General features: G+C 37.7%; 1 protein-coding gene across 2 annotated transcripts in view; it reads right to left on the reverse strand.

Annotated features, from left to right (window-relative positions):
* Positions 1-1,723: 1,723 nt before the first annotated feature.
* CHD7 (chromodomain helicase DNA binding protein 7) overlaps positions 1,724-20,032 on the reverse strand; it is a 204,508-nt gene continuing 186,199 nt past the window's right edge. For both annotated transcript variants that reach the window (XM_067553721.1, XM_067553722.1), the window contains exons 23-38: positions 19,730-19,889; positions 16,014-16,103; positions 15,424-15,527; positions 13,914-14,043; positions 13,458-13,530; positions 13,175-13,232; positions 12,149-12,377; positions 11,775-11,983; positions 10,939-11,616; positions 9,980-10,140; positions 8,089-8,316; positions 7,418-7,861; positions 6,600-6,821; positions 6,005-6,145; positions 5,335-5,439; positions 1,724-4,381 (exon numbers count right to left, since the gene is read on the reverse strand). In XM_067553721.1, coding sequence (XP_067409822.1) covers positions 3,434-4,381; positions 5,335-5,439; positions 6,005-6,145; positions 6,600-6,821; positions 7,418-7,861; positions 8,089-8,316; positions 9,980-10,140; positions 10,939-11,616; positions 11,775-11,983; positions 12,149-12,377; positions 13,175-13,232; positions 13,458-13,530; positions 13,914-14,043; positions 15,424-15,527; positions 16,014-16,103; positions 19,730-19,889 — 3,980 coding nt within the window. In that variant the 3' untranslated portion in view covers positions 1,724-3,433. The remainder of the gene's footprint in view (positions 4,382-5,334; positions 5,440-6,004; positions 6,146-6,599; positions 6,822-7,417; positions 7,862-8,088; positions 8,317-9,979; positions 10,141-10,938; positions 11,617-11,774; positions 11,984-12,148; positions 12,378-13,174; positions 13,233-13,457; positions 13,531-13,913; positions 14,044-15,423; positions 15,528-16,013; positions 16,104-19,729; positions 19,890-20,032) is intronic.

Below are 20,032 nucleotides of genomic sequence, written 5' to 3' on the forward strand. Positions count from 1 at the left end.
TAATAGTTTTATTTACAGCTTCAGTTCCTAGAACAAGAATGTAAACTTTTAAAAAATGTTCTTTAAATATATATACTCATTAATCTAATAGTTTGAGCAGTTTTGTGCTCTGTGTGGGCAGACATGCATATTAAATATATAGAAAAGGCCTAGTTGAATGCTAAATTACACGGCATACCATTGTGCTATGATACAGAAATTTTCCATTTGCAATCATTCTCTCACTTTTGTTCCCTGATATTCAAGTAACCACTCTACAGACCAACAGCAAATGGCTGTTTAACAGAAATGGAATTCTAGAAAAGGAACAGGAAGGAGACCTGTACTCCATATTTACTCGTTAAGTTTGGAGCAGCATTTCACCTAACAAGGTGCAGCGTCCTGTGCAAGGTTTTTCCTACACAAATTAAATTTTCAAACTTTATAAAATCTTTTCAGTGGCTAACAAGTAAAAACATTTCTTCCACGAAAGCAAACACTAGATATTTTCATGTAATACAGGTCTTGGACATTAGATGGCAATCCCCCCTGCTTCATTTGTTTATATCAAGGGTTGTTATCCATTCCAAAAAAATCAAGTGTCACCTTCTTTTAGAAAGCATAATAGATGCCTTACATTCTAAATGTAAAAAGTTAAGGTGTTTAAAATGCAGGTTGTTTTGTCTCCTAATTAATTTATTTAGCATAATGTCTTTTCATATCAGAAAGTTGTGCACAGTTTCAATTTTTCTTGGAGTAAGGAATTCAGGTGCTATATAATGCAAGCTATAGCTAAAAATTCAGAGGAATATTTTACAGGGCAGGAACAGGGTTAAGTGGTCTAAAGGACATTCCATGCTATGATTCAGATTTTCCTGTGCTAATATCCATTGGTCATCAGTGGGTGTATTAAAACCATGATTTTAAAACTCATGCCCACACTTGTCAATTAAAAAAAAAAAAAAAAAAAGGGATTCTCCAAGGATAGCATTAGCCTGAGTCAATTCCTTACCAGGAATTGTGAAATTGAATAAAACTGGATACTGCATATTGGTAAAAAGAATATAGGTAAAATAGTCATTCACAGCAAACACTTTTGAGAAATGCATAATTTGTTCAAAAAATCAGTTAACAAAAAGATCAAATAATTTCAAAAACTTATCAAATGAATGCACCACAGAATTTGCCACACCTGATCAGACTGATGGCCTTTCAAGTTTGGTATCTAGCTTTTTATGGTGGTCTATGCGTTATGTTTTAGAGAAAGGAAAGAATAATGCATCTAGTCAACTGTGCAGTGAAGTAGACAGGAAAAAAAAACCTTCCTGACCTTTAACAACTCTGAATGATCTATTAAAGGGGCAGTACAAGCCATTTTGGATTTCCCTCATTTAAAGAGTGCATGTATGTGATTCATTCACACGATATTCACTTTCTAGCTTTTCATTTCTAATCTTTTATTTTCATTGTTCATGAAATGCTCTTTTCAAGTCAAATTCTGCTCTCTCATACACACCCTAGAGTCCACTGAATTTGGCCCTCGGAACATCAGTCTATTTGAGACTTTGTGTCAATGTGTACTGCAGATCAGCTTGGAGTTGTCAGCACGTTACAATTCTTAAGGCAGAGACAGTATAACTTTCTCTAAATGAGCATTAGGATTTACCACTTCAGACATTTTGGGGAACATTTCAGCATTGTGCATGGACTTTTCATTTGTCACTGGAGTTGTGTGCTCACAGAAGTTAAAAATCTAGTTTTTCCATGCACTATAGTGGAAGTCTACCCTTTTATCTTCATGTCAGAGTTATGTGTATGTCCAGGTGATACAAGAGAGTGAAAACAGTAGTTCTCAAATGATACATTATCTCAAATATCAAAGGTCACATAAGGGTACAAATCAGTAGCTCTCCAGAAGAGGCTTTGGTTTTAGAAAAGTGGGTCATTTTTAGTTTCATGTAGGTTGTTTGACATGGTGGTTTCTGGCATCACAAGCTCTGGTCTACAGGATACCACAGAGCCTTTGTGTCCCTTGCTGACACTACAGCATTGTGTTTTTCTACCCATTAACCAAGGATAAATGACCTAGATATTGTGCCTATTAAAGCCTCATTTTTCTTTTGCCCTTTTGTTCTTTAGTGTACCACATTATCACATGCTGAACACATTTTAAAGTATTCTCAGTCCCAAATGCCCTTTTGAGGGAGTAATGCAGGGTTTTTGTGTGGATTTCTGTAGAGTGAGTTAGAGTGGAATAATGTGAAGGTAATTCAAGATTTTTCCTCCCGCCTAGTCTCTTGAAGACAATCAGTTCAACATATTACTAACAGTTAATTTAGTAAAAGAGGATATAGCAAGAAACTGTACCAAAAGCCACTGCTGTATTTGCTTCCTCTGTGAGTACAAATCCCCCCAAAACAAAAAATCCACACCTAGATATAGAGAGTGAACACCAGTTGTGATTTCTCTAAACACTACATTCTATCATTACATCTCTGCATATCATGGGTCACTTTTATTAAAAGCATCATTACTACAGTTGGCAGCAATTTACATCTTATCTTACATGATAGCAGTTCCCAAAGAAAAAAATAAAAAGACATCACAACAAAGAAAACAATACATTTACAAAGTCATGTCTGTAAACTTCAAGGCTAGTTTAGAGTTGAGGTAATGCTGTTTAGCTTTGTGGCTAAAGTAACAAAGTCCTTTAATTTAAAAAAGGTACCTGATTTTCTTTTTTTTTTTTTTTCTCTTTCTTTTCTTCTTTTTGTTTATACCAGTGCATTACAAGATCACGAGACGATTAAACTGTAGTTTTATCCTGCAAGAACCTTCTCAGTGGGTTAATTTCCAAAAGGTACTCTTCACATTCAACAGCTGCCTTATTATTGCTGTGTCTCAAGACAGAGACATTCACACTATCATGGAGATTGTCAGAAAGAGTGTGTGTGTGGGTGTGTGCACGCGCGAGTGTATGAACTCCCATACAGTCAAAATGATGCGCAAGTATGATATGTATGGTAAATTTCATCTTGACCTTCACAGCAAAAATTAATAAAAATAAAAAAAATTAAATATATAACTTCATACTTCCTTTAAGCAGCACTTCCTTCTATTAGTGCCACTTGATTACAAATTGCTGCTTTTATAATAATACCAATGGTACCAAAAGAAAAAAAAAGCAGAGCATTATGTCAATTTCCTTAAAAAGACATGATCACCTCTCAAATTTCATCTCTCCTAGGGATAATAAATAATGCACTGCACAATACTTAATGACCAAGATACCTTTTGACACATCTGTATAACATGACTTGAACTTTTTTTTTTTTTGCTACACTATGTTACAGAACAGCTTATAAAAACTAAGTATGGACATTAACTGTGAGTGTAAACAGTAGGACTACCACTTGTCAAAAGTTTAAAACACTTTAACTGTAACTGGTACTGGTTATTCATCATTTTCATTGTTTTCTATTTCATCCCCCCCATCAAGCGAGTCTAATTCTTCACCCTGTGCTATTTCATCTTCTAAAACGGAGGAATCTGCAGTTTTATCAAGGCTCTCCTCTGCATCACTGCCTTCTAAATTCTCCTCTTCTTTAAATGCAGCCCCTTCAGTTTTGTCAGTAGCCTTTTCTTCACCGGAGCCCACTGCATTCTGAAGTCCGGCTAATCCTGGGAAACCAGGCAGTGTCAATCCTCCCAGTCCTGGAGGTAGAAACATAGATGGATAGAACAGGCCAGGAGCCATGGTGGACAGTAGGAAAGGATTGAAGGCCAGAGGGTTTGTGGGCAATCCAGTGTTGTTGCTGGTGGTAGTGGTGGAGGCGGCAGCAGCAGTAGCAGCACTGACAGATCCATTTGCAGAGTCAGTAGCAGAAACAACGTCTGTGCTTTTCTCAGAGTCTTTGTTCTCCTCTTCATTCTCATTTTTCTTCTCTTCTGCTTTTGAAGTGCCGTCTTCAGTTTCTCCTTGACTGGAAGCAGTAGTGGTGTTTCCAGTAGCAGCGGTTATTGGGTTATTCAATAATCCACCTAGTCCAAACATGTTGGGCAATCCTGCCATACCTGGCAACATCAGAGGCAGCATGGCAGCTGGATTTTTAGCATCACCTCCAGCAGCTGCAGCTGTTGCTAGTCCTGGAGGGAAGCCCATGAGACCTGCAAGCTGGAGAGACTGTAGATTCTGTAGATTCTGAAGGCTTGTGAGGTCCATTCCAGCAAATAGACTGTTCATTAGCAGTGGGTTGATTCCCGAAGTTGAAGCTACAGCAGCAGCTGCTGCAGCTGCTTTGGCAATTTCACTTTTTGGCCTTCTTCCTCTTCTGCTTGCTCCTTCCTCTCTCACAACTGGTCCTGTGAGAAGACGGTCAAACATGGACTCTGGGACAAAACCCTGAACCAAGAAGTGAAAAGAGATTCTCTGTCAATATACTTTCAGTTTTAAAGAGCAGCTGCCATTTTTGCAATGTCAGTGTTAAATACTCAACGTATATGTTCAGTGTGTTGTGAGAGAGAAGAATTGTTATATAATATTTTCGAATTCTTCCATGTTGGTTATAACATGTATTCCAAAAAACCCCAAATCCCAAATTTGGTAAATAACTAATGGAGACTCACTAACATGAATGCTGGGAGCTGGCAGAAAGAATAGGAAATGGAACAAAGTGAACAGAAAAGAATGCTAATTTTATCCATATAATCACAATGGTAAGACAAAACATGCTGAAGAGAATCAGATCTGTGAAACACACATTTCACAGACTGCTCACCAAATTCAATTAAAATATGATGAAAACACTGCAATTATATGCTGGTCATGGTTTTTCTATTTCTACTAAACTACTGTTTATCAGCTGGCCATTATCCTACACTTTCACAGAATAAATGAGTATTTGCAGAGTTGCTTGTTTCTGCTTCAGACAGCTCTTTTAAAATGAAAAGTTGGAAAAGTTAACCCCTGAATGCAGGTTCATACCAATATGCTCCAATTAAAGAATCCATTTCTTATATGGATGTGACCATTATTTGATTTAGATTCAATTAGTGTATGAATATTTGTATTTAGCAATTACTCATATTTATAGGACTATGAAAAAACCTTAATGTATAATAAATGTTTAAGATAGCCACCAGTGCATGATCTACTGCAATCCTATCTGCAGCACACTTCTGTCATCTTCTCCCAACTGCTGGATAACCCCATCCTGCCACTAATGTTTCCTTAGTTCAAAATGAGCTAGAGGCTAAAGGCTTAACAGTCAATGCTTAGGTGGGAAAATTTATACAGCCTTGTATTCTTTTTGTGAATACACTTCAGATGGAACACAAATTGAGCCGTATACTTACAGACTGCTTAACAATATCAGTCCAGTCTGGAGCGACGGCAAATTCAGGATTTTCTTCTAACCACCTTGGCAGGTCCTTCATTGGAGGGGCCATAGCTCCACCCATCTAATTAAAGACATTAATGACTCTTTTAAAGAATGAAACAATGCATACATTTCATATGCAGTAGATCAAGAGTACTTTAATTTTATTTTCCAAAAGGGGATTATAATGGCTTTTAGTAGAGCAATTCAGAGATGACTAAGGGATATTGTCTGTCTTAGGTCAAATCTATACTGAGGCTTCGTGTGGGGGCAAGCTGGGGTGTAAATCTACAGTGCTCTAACATGCCATGCACTAACTGTCTGTAGAGACAAGCCCTTAGATGGTGTGGCTGGGTTACTGTGAATATTTTTCACCTAATATTTGTGACTCAAGCAGAGTCAATGAAAACAGTTTGCTAAATATTTATTGTTTTAAATTTCGCAAAAGTCAAACAAATTGTTCAACGAATTATTCACCCACTTTAGCCACTAGCTAAAATAGACATAAATCAGTCCCTCGGGATTAAACCTAAATCCAAATTAATGAAGTCTTTTAAAAAGGAAGCTTGGCATGGAAGACTTGCTTTTGGGTGCAAGAGACACACTGAAATAACTCTAGCAGAGGAGAGGATTAGTTTAAGTTTTACCTTCTTTCCATTTCGTTTATTTACAACAGGTACCCTCTCTTCTCCTGTCAAGGTGTTTATATCCAATTTATTAGGGTTTCGACATCTGTGTCGCTTTTGCTTCGGTTTCTGAAATGGGGAAAACAGCACATCTGCACTCTTCTAAAAGGAAAAAAATATAAAATGTATTGCTTTAGGTTTTTCCACTTTCCGGTGAAAAGAAATAAACCTTCAATCAACTCACTGCAACAAAGTTTTTAAAAGACTGTATATAGTCAAATTCCTTGCTTTAAGGTTTTTTCATCAAAATCTTATCCTTTTTTTTTGCCAGAGGGAAACATTCTGCACAATTTGATTTATAATTTTCCAATAAGCACATCACTGTTAAATATAAATATAAAAATGAAGTCAAAACAACGTTTTAGTGTCCCATGAGTCCTATTTATATTGAAGTCTAGGTGAAACCTATGAATGACTTCAATAAGAGTAGGATCGGACACTAAATGAGCATGCCTGTCTTCACAATCTCTTTCAAGAAATTTATTTTAATTTTTTTAAGCCTTAAAGCCACACTAATTTGATGTAAGCTATAGTTTTAAACGTAATATCTACTTACTGGTACATAACTTGGCATATCAACAGTATAGGTAGGATGCGATTTGAGCCATTCAATTAAATCCTTGTTTTTAGGAGCATCCTCTCCCACCAGCCTGGTCCCATCCTCTAAGTTAATTACAGGGATCCGAGTGTCTGGGTCCAGTTGTCCAGGAGATGGAATGTTTCTTGCTGGTGGGGTCTCCATATCTTCTTCAAATGCTTTGGTCACTTCTGCATCCTCCTGCAAAAAGTTGATGCAGGTATGAATTCTCATGTCTAAGGAATATTTACCTGGGAGAAGTGATTTCCCAAAATGACTGATTAAAATCAGATTGTACCCATCTGGGAATCTGCCTAGACCTTTAAAGTGATTTAAATAAATCTTACCATAAAAAGCAATATTGCTCCATTAGGGACATTTGGATTATGACACATAGGTACACATATAGCCAGAAAGGCCAGTTTTGGGGCATTTCTCTAGCTATTCCCAAAGTGTAGTGCCTGATCTTTCCTCTTTTCACCATAATTAATAGTTAGTAAAACCTCAAACTGAAATCCCATTCTGTTAGTGCACTGGTAATGTTTTTGTGAAGAGTAAGGTTTGCAGTTATTTAAGAGATGTATATTACGCATAATAAAGTTGTCATTTATCACAGTTAAAAATGCTAAATTTCCTGAAATAACTGAAGGAAATATAGCTCTGAATATGAACAAGGAGTTGACTGACTTAGTAAAAATAGCAAATTTTTACACAATCACTTAGACTACAATAGCACTTTAAATTTAAACACTCAGAGTAAAAGATATAAAAAAAAAAAAAATAGGTTGCTCTCTTACAACAGTCAGCGATGTCCGTTTGTTGCTCATAAACAACAGATCAAGCCCTTCTACATTTTTCCTCCTTCCTCTCCTCCTCTTCATGGGTGGTTCTCCATCCATTAAAGAGCCATTTAGTAGATGCCTTGTGGGTGTGCGTGAAAGACCTGCTTGCAGCAGCTCCATTTGAGTTTTAAAGGCATCAGATACAGGTGTGGAGATATTAGGCAAGATAAACTTTGAAGTAACAGATGAAAAATTTGAGGTAGAACTTGTTGCCTCTCGTGAGGCCTTTGATAAATCTACAACTTTTTCTTGTCCATTTTCTGAGACCACCTGAGACTCTCGTAACTGGGCAACCATTTCCATAAGATTTCTCCTCTTGGCCGCTCTCTCAGCCTCAATTTCAATCTTTCTCCGTCTCCTCCTCCGCTGACGTGGGACTGATAAATTGAGCGCATCTTCCTAATAAAAAATAAGCATTTCTAATTACTAACAAAGCTGTACTGAATTTTAGAAAAAATTTGATGTTCCATTTGACCGTAAGAAAGATTGCACAAACATTTTAAAAGATAAAGGCTTTATTTTATTCAACAAAACAGTTTAAAGAAGTCTATTTTTCTTTTCCCCATTATTTAACATGCAAAATGGGGTTCCTTTTTCTATAATGTAACCCGAGAGATCCAACTTGCCTTTGATAACTGAGGAGAAGCTGTGATATCTTCACTGCCACTGATGCTGGCTTGACCAACCATGGAGAGCTCTGCAAAGCTTCTTTTCTGCAGAGGGCTGTCTACAGCTGTTGGAGTATACCCAGGTATGAGCCCCTGGAAATCAAACATCTGGCGCCTATTTACTGGCCACTTCCCTTTTAGCACTGCTTCACAGATGTTGTCTAATCGGTTGATCATTACTCGGTCCTGCAGAAAGGAAAGTGCATAATGAACCTTTGGTGCGAAAGTAGCCATTTAAATTCAGTCAGACAGAGCACAACTGTACAGTTTAATAGTCTGCAACACTTGAGAAATACAAAAATATCTTACAGAAAGCTTACCGACCAGAAGATAAACTGATTGTCTTAAACAGTTCACATACAGAATTATGGTGGAGAAATTTGAAGTTACTTTTCATCTTTTAAAACTAGCATGTGTTGGGAGAACACATCTTCTATATAGAAATATTATACTAGCTAACACATTTACAAAGCACTCACTATTGTTTACATATTGCTAAACTTCAGTTGTTCAGCAAAACCATCAGTTAGGGCAGGAGAATTAAAACATCTGCAATCAGTATCTTAAAGCTATAGTATTTCAAAACCAACAGGCTAGATCTGCAATTCTGTCCCAGGAAGTGGTTCCTCATTAGCGTCACTATTAATAAAGTTCAACATTATGAAACGGGCACCAACCTAGGGACATCTAATGAATGTCAATTTTCATTCCACACCCATTATCACTTCAAATTTCATTGAAGCGTGTACATTAAAAAAATTCTAATTACAGTTTAGTCTACTTAGACTGAATTTGCACAGATTAAAAGTGTTTGTTACTATGAACCTTTAAACTCCTTTGGCGAAGCTTTCTGACCTGATTTTAGCATATTTAATGTTCTCTAAAATTATTTTAAGAAATGAGAAAGAAGAATCACTTGATTTTTCTGTTTCAGCATTCAATGATTTTGTATTCTAGCTTGCTTGAAATAGTAAGAACTTTAGAACTCTGAAAAATATTGTCAATCAAGGAATAGGATCGTCCTTTAGCTTCCTGAACAGCAGAATAGTGCAAAAGCCACTAGTAAGTCTCAGCAGCTGCAACAGACTGCTTGCTTTCCCCAAGAATAAGCCTATTAGAGCAAGGTTTTTTTCCTAAACCAGATGGCCCTGTTATGGTGATTAGTAGGCTTAAGACTATTACTACTCTCCCCACCTCTTTGCAAAACAGGGAAACCAATTTATAACTATTTATTACAAAAATCAGAGTTTTAAGTTTTATGGATGTTTCCTACTAAATAATTTTCTGCATTGTTACAAAAATAAAATACAGGATAAAACTTCATCTACTTATATCATCTGCTTATATTTACAGGAAATCTTAATACAATTACATCTGTCAACATTATATAATGGTTTGGATCACGTAGGTCATTAGTACACTCTTTTAGCTATCTCCTCAACACCAAAATAAATGGTCATCTTATAAAACCTCTGTTCTTAACACTATAGTCACCTCTGCAGATGAAACCCATACCTCAAGATCATAAATTTGCTTCTATCAACAAAAGTGTGATTCTGTTGACATAAAAACATATAGACTGCAAGAAAAATAATGCATCATAGCAATCTGTCTATACCAGAAACAACGTAATTCCTACTGTTTTCTCTGCCTACTCTCAAAGAAACTGAAATTTACAACACTTATTTTATAAACTTCCTATGGATTTATTAGACTATTAATAAAATGTGTTTGCATATTTCTCTAATGTTAAAATCTGCAAAAATGAAAGACTGTTTAATGAAATAAAGCAGGAATTTTTCCATATTCTATTCATATTGAGAGAGATACCGCTCTATCATAAACCAACCTTAGGCCAGAAAGAAAAGGCAAATGTTCTCTCATGAAGCAACTGAGCGACTGAGGGATCTCCATCTTCCATATAGAATCCATCACGGGTTTCATCCCTTGCAGTGCTCATAGATGCATTGCTTTCTTCATCAAAATTCTTACCCTGAGAAACTGTTCCTGCTGAGGAATAACAATCACCAGGCATTAGCAACAAACAGACCAATCATCCTAACTCAAAATCTATGGCTGAAATGTGAAATTTGAAATAGGAGGAGAAATGAACACCTCTTTTTAAAAGAATACAATTTTGGTCTTTTTTTGTAATGCAGATTAGTCAGGAGGTAGCTTCAGAGTTGAGGTAACATTTGGTCTAAAATACTATTCTTTTTCCAGAGGAGCTCTCCATATACTACTGAAGAAAACCACTAACAAATTCTTCTGCTGTATAATTTTGACCAAAACCATGGACCAGTCAAGCTATTGGTGTTCCAGGATAAAAATAGAAGTGGAATTTATTATGCCATTTTGTTAACCCTTTCAAAGAAGGGTAAGCAGGTTTCTCCTGAAAGATTTTAAAACAGTCACTAAAAAATAAAAAACACTTAGATTGATAATCTTGAGGCACAGTAATACTTGTAATTTAGACACTGATTAAATAATTGTTGGGGCAGATCTTTGGCCCTTCTACAGCCTCTCTGTGCTCTGATGGTGCCAAGCACTTGTATTATTGGCTCAATTAGCTATCTTGGTATTGACCTACTGTGGGGGAAGCACCAAGTGACACAGGACTGTTGTAGCTGCTTTTACAGCACCCTATCTGGGCTACTGGTATAGGGAGAGTGGCTGGGAAATGGCTGCATCTGTCCTAATCCTCAGCTGCCATAATGGCTCCTTGGGTGCCATTTATCAGCTAGCACAACTTTTAACGTTTGCTTTGTGGCTGTTCTATGTTAGTCAAATAATTTCTGTGTGTATTACCTTCAGGTTGGGAGGACTCTTCTGATTTGTCATCATCATCAAGTTTCTCCTCTTCATCCTCTTCTGAACCTTTTTCAGAAATAGATTTTGGATCTACATCTGTACTCATTTCTATAGCCTTCCTTTCACATTTAACAGGTCCAGGCTCAGCCTCAGCATCACATTCCTGCTTATTGCCTTTTTCTGCAATATCTGTCTCCTCTTTAATATCAGACTTTTCTTTGGCTGCAGAATTTTCAGACCCCTCAACTTTAGACTCAGCTTGTTCTGTAGCCTTGTCATCTTGTACTGGTGTGGATGGGACAATAGGGGGCGTTTGACTGCAGCCAGCACCCAGTGGGTTTAGTGAAGACACATTACTTGCATTACCTGCCCCTCTGTTTTGAGCAAAATTTCTGTGGGCATCAAGAAAAGAGAGTTCAGGGTCATTGAGGATGTGATAATCTGTCCTACTGACGCCATGTTTAGCAGCACCAATCAGTAAGTCTTTGTCATGTTTACCACACTCCCACCACTCTGGCAGATCCAAGCTTGGCTGGCACAATTTTAGCCTCTCCCCCAACTGAGGGTGATGGAGAACCTGCTCACGGATTTTCCGTAACAGTTCTATGCGATATAAAGTTCTAGAAGCACGCTCCTCTGTGATTGGCTCAATCATGGTGGAAAGATCAGGTGGTTCTGTAACAAAATTGGATTGTCATTGTTTAACCTGACTGAATGGATGAGTTGGTTTTTAAATTACAAATTTTGTTATCTAAGCAAGTTTCAACAGGATTGATCTCTTGGTTTTAACAGAATGAGTTATTCAAGTGGATTTTTATTGCTAATAAACATACCTTCATCTGGTTTGGCTGGCATTCGGCATACCCGCCTGCACATGGTCACAAAACAATTAAAGTACTTCTCCAAACTTTCATCAGACTTCTTATCAAGCCTAGCAAAGGCTCTGAATTGGTTCCAGTCAAATTGCTGTTTCATAGGGTCAAAAATAATCCCAAAAGTAGACACTACACGATAAAAATCTGCTTCTTCTCTTCTTGTCCATCTAGAGTGCAAAAAATTAAGACAGTAGTTAGAACAAGGTCTGACAACAGTTTAGATGCACCAGCATGACCCCAAATGTCAAGTACTAATCCAAAGCAAAACAGAAGGGATAACAACACACATTTTCATAGATACATTGGCATTTGGGGGAAGAAATCAAACTCACTTTTGACGTTTTTCAGTTATTATAGCTTCTCTTTCTGCTTCTAGTGCTCTCACTTCCTCCCGAGGCCGACGTCTTCGTCGGTCAGTCTTCATTAGTGCCTCTTGCCTCATTTGTTGCCTTTTATAGCTGCGCTGATAAGCAGTAATGAGACGGCGCAGACGGGTAGTCAGGGTTGAAGTGTTGGGCCAGTAGAGTTGGCCTAACTCAGCATTGCTTTCACTGTGCTTGCCTAGAGAATAGAAAAGTACTTGTGTATTGTAAGGATAACATTAGGCATTTCAAAGTCTTTATGACTGAACAGGATTCTAATTTTGTAAGGTAAAAGTGTACTGCATTACTCTAGAAGTGAAATAAATATAAATTGGGAATAACTATTTTTGTTTGAAAGGGAAGGATGGATAGGATTAGTAAAAATAATGCCTACCTCACAAAGTTACATTAAGTATTTGTCAAATTTATGTATAGCCAACTGCCTTTCTCTTATTCCAAATATTTCTATCACATGCCCCTTCCTTACTGACTTTTTTGTGACAACATGACATTTGTATTAGAGAGTCAAGTTATTGCGATAAATTTCTAAAAACACATCTTAAAGTTATTCAGTCCCTTATGAGGAAACACTTAAGTTTATGATTTCCCACCTTATAATTTTTACTCTCTTACATTTGGCAAGGTTCCTCAGTACTGAGAAACATATCTTAAATTACTTCAAAATTATCCCCTTGAAAAATATCAATGGCCAGACTTTCATATCTGAAATATGCAGGATTTTACCACCCCATAAATCCCACTGTGTAATCAGAAACTGAACAAGACACATAATAAAGTGGGATTATTCATTAGTAGCAAAGAATTACTGGAAAGATCTAAGACTCTGAAAGATTTGGCTTTTCTAAGCACTAAAGTTTTAATACAGATTTGTCCAAAAGGACCAAGCTAGTCCCTTAAGTATTGGCATTAGAATGAATAATAATTGAACAGGTATTTTGCATTAGCCCCTCCCTTTTCACTTTCACAAAACCTTACTTGTTGTGTGGATCTCTATGGATTCTTCTTTATCTTCCAGAGGTGAGTTTGCAAATTCCTTTGGGGAAGACAAGAGAGTTATTATAGTTTTAGGTTTCAACTATGTTATCTTTTAGAGGGAAAAGATCTCCCAAGAAACCAGCAGAAAGGTATGATTGTCCCAAATGTGTTTATCTGGTGGCTCGTGAACTTTTTATAATGAAACATCATTGTAAGAACATTTTAACATACACACTGAATGTCAATGTTACACATGTGCATTATACTACATTGAAGTTCTTACATCAATTTCATCCTTGAAGGGAGTTCTGGTTGGTTTATATTCTGGATCTTCATCCTCTCTGTCAAACTCTCCTCTATACAAAATTTAAAATGATAAAAATAGTTATCAGAACAGAACCCAAGCTATTTTTCCCAAAACAACCCATGTTACTGATGTTATTAGTCTCAAAAAAAAAAAAAAAAAAGGTTAAAAAAAGGAAATATCAAGGAACAAGGGTGGGAAAAAAAACAAGCATCCCTTTGCAATGATGTATCGAGTCACAAATTTGTCTCAAGTTCACCTGTCTTTATTTATCTGCTTATCTGAAAACCTTAGTTTGAAGTATTTTTTACACTGTAATAGCTAATACGTTATCACTTAGTATCCTCAAATCAGAGGTAAGCACAATAAGGGAATGTATGCCAATATATACAGCACTGATAAAAAATTTATTAAATTTTAAAATGTCCTTCTTACCCATCACCACCATCTGCTAACATGTCTGTTCCTCTCTGTTCAGCAGCTATGGCCTTGGCATCAGGCATACCAACCCGTTCCAGAAAGCACAGTGCAGGGTCAGCTCTCATCGAGTTGTACTTCTCATAGCCTGTACCCAGAATTCGGGGGGGGAGGAGGAGGAAGGAAAGAGAGAAAGAAAGAAAGAAATCAGACCACAACTGTGAACAGAATGATTTGTTATAAGGACAAATGGTACATGTTTTACTTTCATAAAACAAATCTCTTTGCTCATCACCACCATGACTTTAAACAAACTGCTTTATTAAAGGTACACAGAATCCTAGAAATTATTTTCTTTCTATTCCTGTAACATCTCATATGAGTAACTTCACCAATATAAAAAAAACATTAATGTGAAAATATTTCTAACAAACGCTAAATGGGAAGATTTTCAGGGCTTTTTTCCCCCAATATCCAATTTTTTCTGATACATGAAAAGCTTCTTAATGGCTACTTTATGACCTCTGCAGCAGTTCTTCAAATTCAACCCCCCACCCTCCACCCTTTCTATAGCTCTGGCCCTGCCGCAACCGCATTGTAGGCTGAAAAAATGCTGCATACATGGGTTGTATGCAAGGCCAGCGAACTTGTCTTATTAGGTTTAGGATGATGCATGTCAGTAAGATGACACTGTTCCCTCTATAGTTTTCAAACCGCTGTTTGCTTTTTTACTGCCCAAGTTGACTAGATGGAAAATGGCAGATCCCAACAGTGCACTGCAGGAAAATGATTTTTAGACTAGACTTGCCTCAGCTGAGCCCACAAAACGGGGCTGCTGTACATAGGCAGAACAGCACAATTCAATTAGGATTTGTACTACAACACACTGCTCCTAACTGCTGTAGAGCCTCAAGCCAAACTGTAATCATGAAAGGTTTTATAAGCCATCATTCTCCCCTTTAGTCAGGCTGGGCTGCTGAGAATACCGCTGCAACCTCCAGAGAATTGGGATTATAATCAGGAATCGCTCACTGTATATATCATGCCAGCTCTGCATCCCTAGCCTTTCAAAGTTAACAAGGCTGCATCCCACTCAAGGGAGCCGGGAGTTCTCAGCACTGACATTTGTGAAATATTGCTTGGAACAAAGCCCAGGAGGCACTTGTACAGATTAATAGCAGAGGTTAAGCCCACCGTCCACTTTGACACTGGTTGGCAGAGTTAGCAAGTGAAGCAGTGCTAGAAGCAAAGTTTATGGAGATCTATAGTATTGCTTGGCTATTATTAAAACAAATATGGTTTTGTTTTATTTACAGCCAAGAAAGTAATGTTTTCTTCTCAAATGTTCTGCAAACATTTAAAAACAGCATCTGATATTTACAACTCATATTAGCTTTTTAATACAAGGGGAAAAAAGGAGATAGAAGCCAACAGTTCTTTGGAACTATACTTGTTAATATTATGACTGAATAGTTTTACACACAGAAAGCTTACAACTGTATTTTGCTCAGAGTGAGACATCACTTACCATGTTTGAATACTCCAATTAAAAGGGATTTATCTGCTTCTTTATCCCACCAGTCTGTAGGAACCTCAGCATGGAATGGTTCAGGTATCCACACATCTACTTCACTGTAAAGACAGTGTTACATTTTTAAAAAAAAATACTGTTGAAGGACAAGGCACCACATCTATACGTATTAAAGCAAAGTGTTTAAAACTATTTAGCAAACATGCATTTTTAGGAACAAATTTGAAATCAAGATGCCAGAAAATAATCAAAAAGTGGTCAACAAACTGCAGAAATTATTTTGGGGTGTAATGCTCAAAGACTGTCCAAATTGTAATTTATTTAAGTCTTTTAATATTAACTTAAAATATATATATTCATTGTTGAAAGTGGCAATTGAATAATTCTCCAATATAAACAAAGTTCAAAATCCCATTTTGTCATTCCATGCTCTCCAAAATATCCAGTGCTTAATGACTTATAAAGTTGCTTGAAAATGGATGTGTAAATTGATGAATTATGAAGATCTTTAAATGTTATGTTACTGTATTTTCAGATTATATTATTCAGTGTTACAAAGCAAAGAATAAACCTGCACTTGCACTAACCTTGAGTCAGCACCCTCTAAAATCTTGTCTGCTTGGTCTCCTATAACTTCTTGTCTTAGATAGTACAGCATGCGGACACGCAGCAGGACCCTGGAGAGGAAGGCAGAGGGGAAAAAAGTTCTTAACTTCAGGACTGTTTGCCAACAGTGGCTTTTGGCAGCTGCTGCTGTTCATCCATCATCCTGCCAAGGCTGATTAGCCATGCTGTATGGTAGGCTTGAAGCGTGACAGATGGTGGCACATAATCACCTCTGTGTGGTGCTTTCTGCTGGCTTCCAACAGGCCTGCCTGGCAACCGCTTACACTGCACAGAGAGGGATCGAGCTCAACCCAGCCCAGGCGCATTTCATTTAGTTTTACCTAGTACAGCTTGTGAAGTTTAAACACGTACTCTAGCACTGCCTCTGAAGTATTGAAGCAAGTTTGTAAACAACTGAGCAGATGGCTTTCAGTAACTGTTCTGCTTCATTATCTCATAAAATTTCCTCAGCTGCTGCCTTAATACCATTTTTGGAAGCACATCAGAAGTTGTAGGAATAAACGAGATATAAAATCTGGTTTTACTACCTTACCATAAACCCTCAATATGGAATGTCAGGTTTTTCAGATTATACAACTTTTTGCATCAGAGTGAAAAAAAAACAAAATCCCCCCATTTCCCTTAGGAGATATTAGCTATTTTTACACTTTCCTATTCAAACTATTTTATTTTACCTGTGTATCTACATAACTGCTTGAGGAAAGTAGAAATTTTCATTATTCTGGTTTACTCATTTTCATCTCTGAAATGCTACAGATATTTTTTGAACCATTAACAAATATTCACAGTCAAAGTTTAGGCAACTGGAAACGTCAGGGACTGGATTTTCAAGATGGCTATGAAAGCATTCTTTCCAGCAAAAATCAACCTGGAAAACATGCTCTACTACATTTACCCAATAAGGACATCCCCCCCCGCCCAATTAATGAAGTAACATCAGTGCTGACTACGATGAATTGTTCAGCCCACCCTCTCAAGTTGAATCTAAAGCCATCACAGTAACTGTTGAACCGCTGCTGCTCCTGGAGTAACAAGGGTGAACAGGGAGGCAGTAATCTGATCATCAGGTTGCATGTGAAAACTTCAGACAACCACCAACTTTGAGAGCACTTTACCAGCAATTATGAGCAGCTGCTAACACCTAGTTGTGTGTGTGATTTAAAGAAGTGTTGTAAAGATAGCCGGGGATAGGCTGTAGTTGGAATTTGAGAAAGTATTGTGTCCAAAACTCAAATACACACAGGTCAGATAGTTCCCACCCACTTGTCCTTGCAATCACATCATCTTTGGACTATAAGGGATCCCTCCCAGACTCATGCATGGAAATGTATATACAACTGCATAGGCATTGCATCCTTTTGAGTGCCACATAATAATGACAAAACGGTAAACACAGTTGTTTAATAGCTATTGTTACATCAAGCCAAGTACTAAGGAAAGAGAGGAAAAGGGGAAGGAAGTAGAGAAAAAAGGTTTCATCAAGCTATCTCACTGCCTCTTTCAAAAGCTCCATGCATCAAGCTGGTATGTAATTATCACAGAGAAGGACAGAATGTAGATCCTTAGAACGCCAGTTATGGCTGCTGTCCCAGAAACCTCTAGAAGAGAGATCATTCAAGTCAGCAACAAGCTTCCTCCACTTCACCCAGGGTTAACATGTTGCCTCTACATTGCTCTTAGCAGGTCATTATGCAAGATCATTTTCAGTCCTAGTCTTATCCCTTACTTCCCAGATTCACTGGGGCTATCAGCTTTCTTGATATTTTTAATTGTGTTATGACACCATTACTGAAGCCAAGAGCTGGAAGTCTAGGATTCTGATGTATAGACTGATGTAGAAAGGGCTTAGGACATCTATTTGAAGGTTAAAAGGGATGTTGTGGTGCAAGAGTTAAATAGTTATTTGAAGGGCAATTGAAGGTACTAAGTGGATTTGAGTGACAGTTTAGAAGAATCAGAGAGGAGTTTTTATGGGCCACAGACTTGCATACAGTTATCCATTTTCATCAGTAGGTAGAAACTTCCTCTTAATATGGCAAACACCTTGAAAATAACTGATAACCAAAGTAAGCACCTTTCCCCTTCTCCTCCACTCCACATCTCCTATTAAGCCCAAGGAGTATCTTTTCAGTACCAATTATTTCTTTTCAGTAGCGTGACAGTAGTAATAAGACATGCAACATATGTCAAAAAGCTATGAGTGGCACTTCAGTGGTGGGTATACTACATATTCATGGATATTCACACAGTAAAGGAACAGTACAAAATCAAGAGGGCTTTGTTTTGGGTCAGGAGAATTAGGTCCCAGGTCTAAGTTTGGGAACCTTGTTGTTAGTCTGGGACAGGGCATGCACAGCTGAGATGTAGAAGGGAACCAGCATAAGATAAAAGGATAGTGACAAAATACTCAACTACTAAAGCTGCATCTACACTTATAGCAGGGAAAAGCTCCGGCAGTGGGGAGGCAGCAAGGAAAGAAGCCTTTTGCCACTGCCAGACCCTTTCATTGTGACACGTAGCTACACACTGCAGTGACAAGTTTGGATGCAGCCTGGCTTTCACTGCAGTGTTTAGCTATATGTAGTACCTGTACTCTACACGATGCTGTAAGTGTAGACATAGTCTAAGATACTACAAAAGCGAAGCAAAAAGAATTCAGATGATCCCCTCTTATTATACATTTATTTAGCATCAAAATATGCAGAAATTTACAAAAAAAACCCAGAACAATAGGACAGTCTCTGCCCCTGCAGATTTTGAAAGACTAGACATGGAACAATAATTCAGGAAGGATGTTGTGATTTTGATGAGAAAAATAAGATCGGAAATACCCTCAGAAAGACTAGGTTTTAAGGAGGGATTAGCAAGAAAGTGGAGTCTTGGGAACCAAGAAGTTGTACTTTGTTCCAAGCATAGAGGGCAGCAAAGCGGAGAAGGGGACAAAAGGAACAGTAAGGACAGATGTTTGGGTACAACAGAAGGTGCAAGATGGAGAGTAGGAGAAAGTGAGAAGTGCATATGACAGTGAGATGTAAAAGTTTGGGAACTAGGGGTCTGGTGTGGTAAGGGCTAAGAATGCACATAAAGGGATTCAAGGAAAAAGATGATGTGGCTATGAGTTCGGAAGATGGGGAGAAGAAAGAAAAAGGAATGGCAGAGAGCTAGCCAGAATCAGGAAAGTTTTGGACAGTGGTGTTGGAACAATTTTTACAGGAGGACTGCTGAGAGGCATTGAACCAAACTGTAAACCATTATATGATGGAAACCATTGCAAACCAGGGGTATAATAGTACCCTGAGGATGTCTAGTTCCAGCACCTATGGTTTTGGATAGCCTTTGGGTCTAAGATGCCACACACTGTTAAAGAGGTTGTCTTAAAGCAAAGACACACTCCTCTCTTTGCCATATTGGGAATAATGAAGAATATTTCTTACTTAGTGAACAAAAACTTTCTTTCTGAATTGTATGTTAGAGCCAATCACCCAGAAAAGAAGCTTATAGTCAATCACCGTGGTCTCATCTGAACTGATGTGATGCTTCATCACAAATTAAGAGCCATATACAGCAGTTTACAGCCCCACAATGTGGTCCTGTGATTGTATTAATAAAGATTACCCAAATGAAGGTTCTCACACATATTAAGAACTTTAAGTTGACTGTAAATTAACACACTTACTTATTGCAGTGATGTTTGAGGTGTTTCTTATAGCTGTCCTCTTGAAACAAGACATCTGGGTTACAGCTCGCCAGCCAATCGGCATCTTGCAGCACTGGCTGTGAACTCTGGGCTTTCACTTTTTTGCCTTTCCTTCCCCTGGGTACTGGTGCAGATAGGCCTACAAAATATCCCCCAACAACACTTGTCACAGTCTGAATTGCAGAAGTTTGATCCCAAGGATCCCAAAGTGCATTACAAACAAACTGATATAAAAACTAAATATCACCGCAACTATGCTGAGGTGAAACATGACAACAAACA

Source organism: Emydura macquarii, unplaced genomic scaffold (assembly GCF_026122565.2).
Source record: "Emydura macquarii macquarii isolate MOO-44397 ecotype Brisbane River unplaced genomic scaffold, CSIRO-AGI_Emac_v2 contig_1477, whole genome shotgun sequence".
NCBI classification, from domain to species: domain Eukaryota; kingdom Metazoa; phylum Chordata; order Testudines; family Chelidae; genus Emydura; species Emydura macquarii.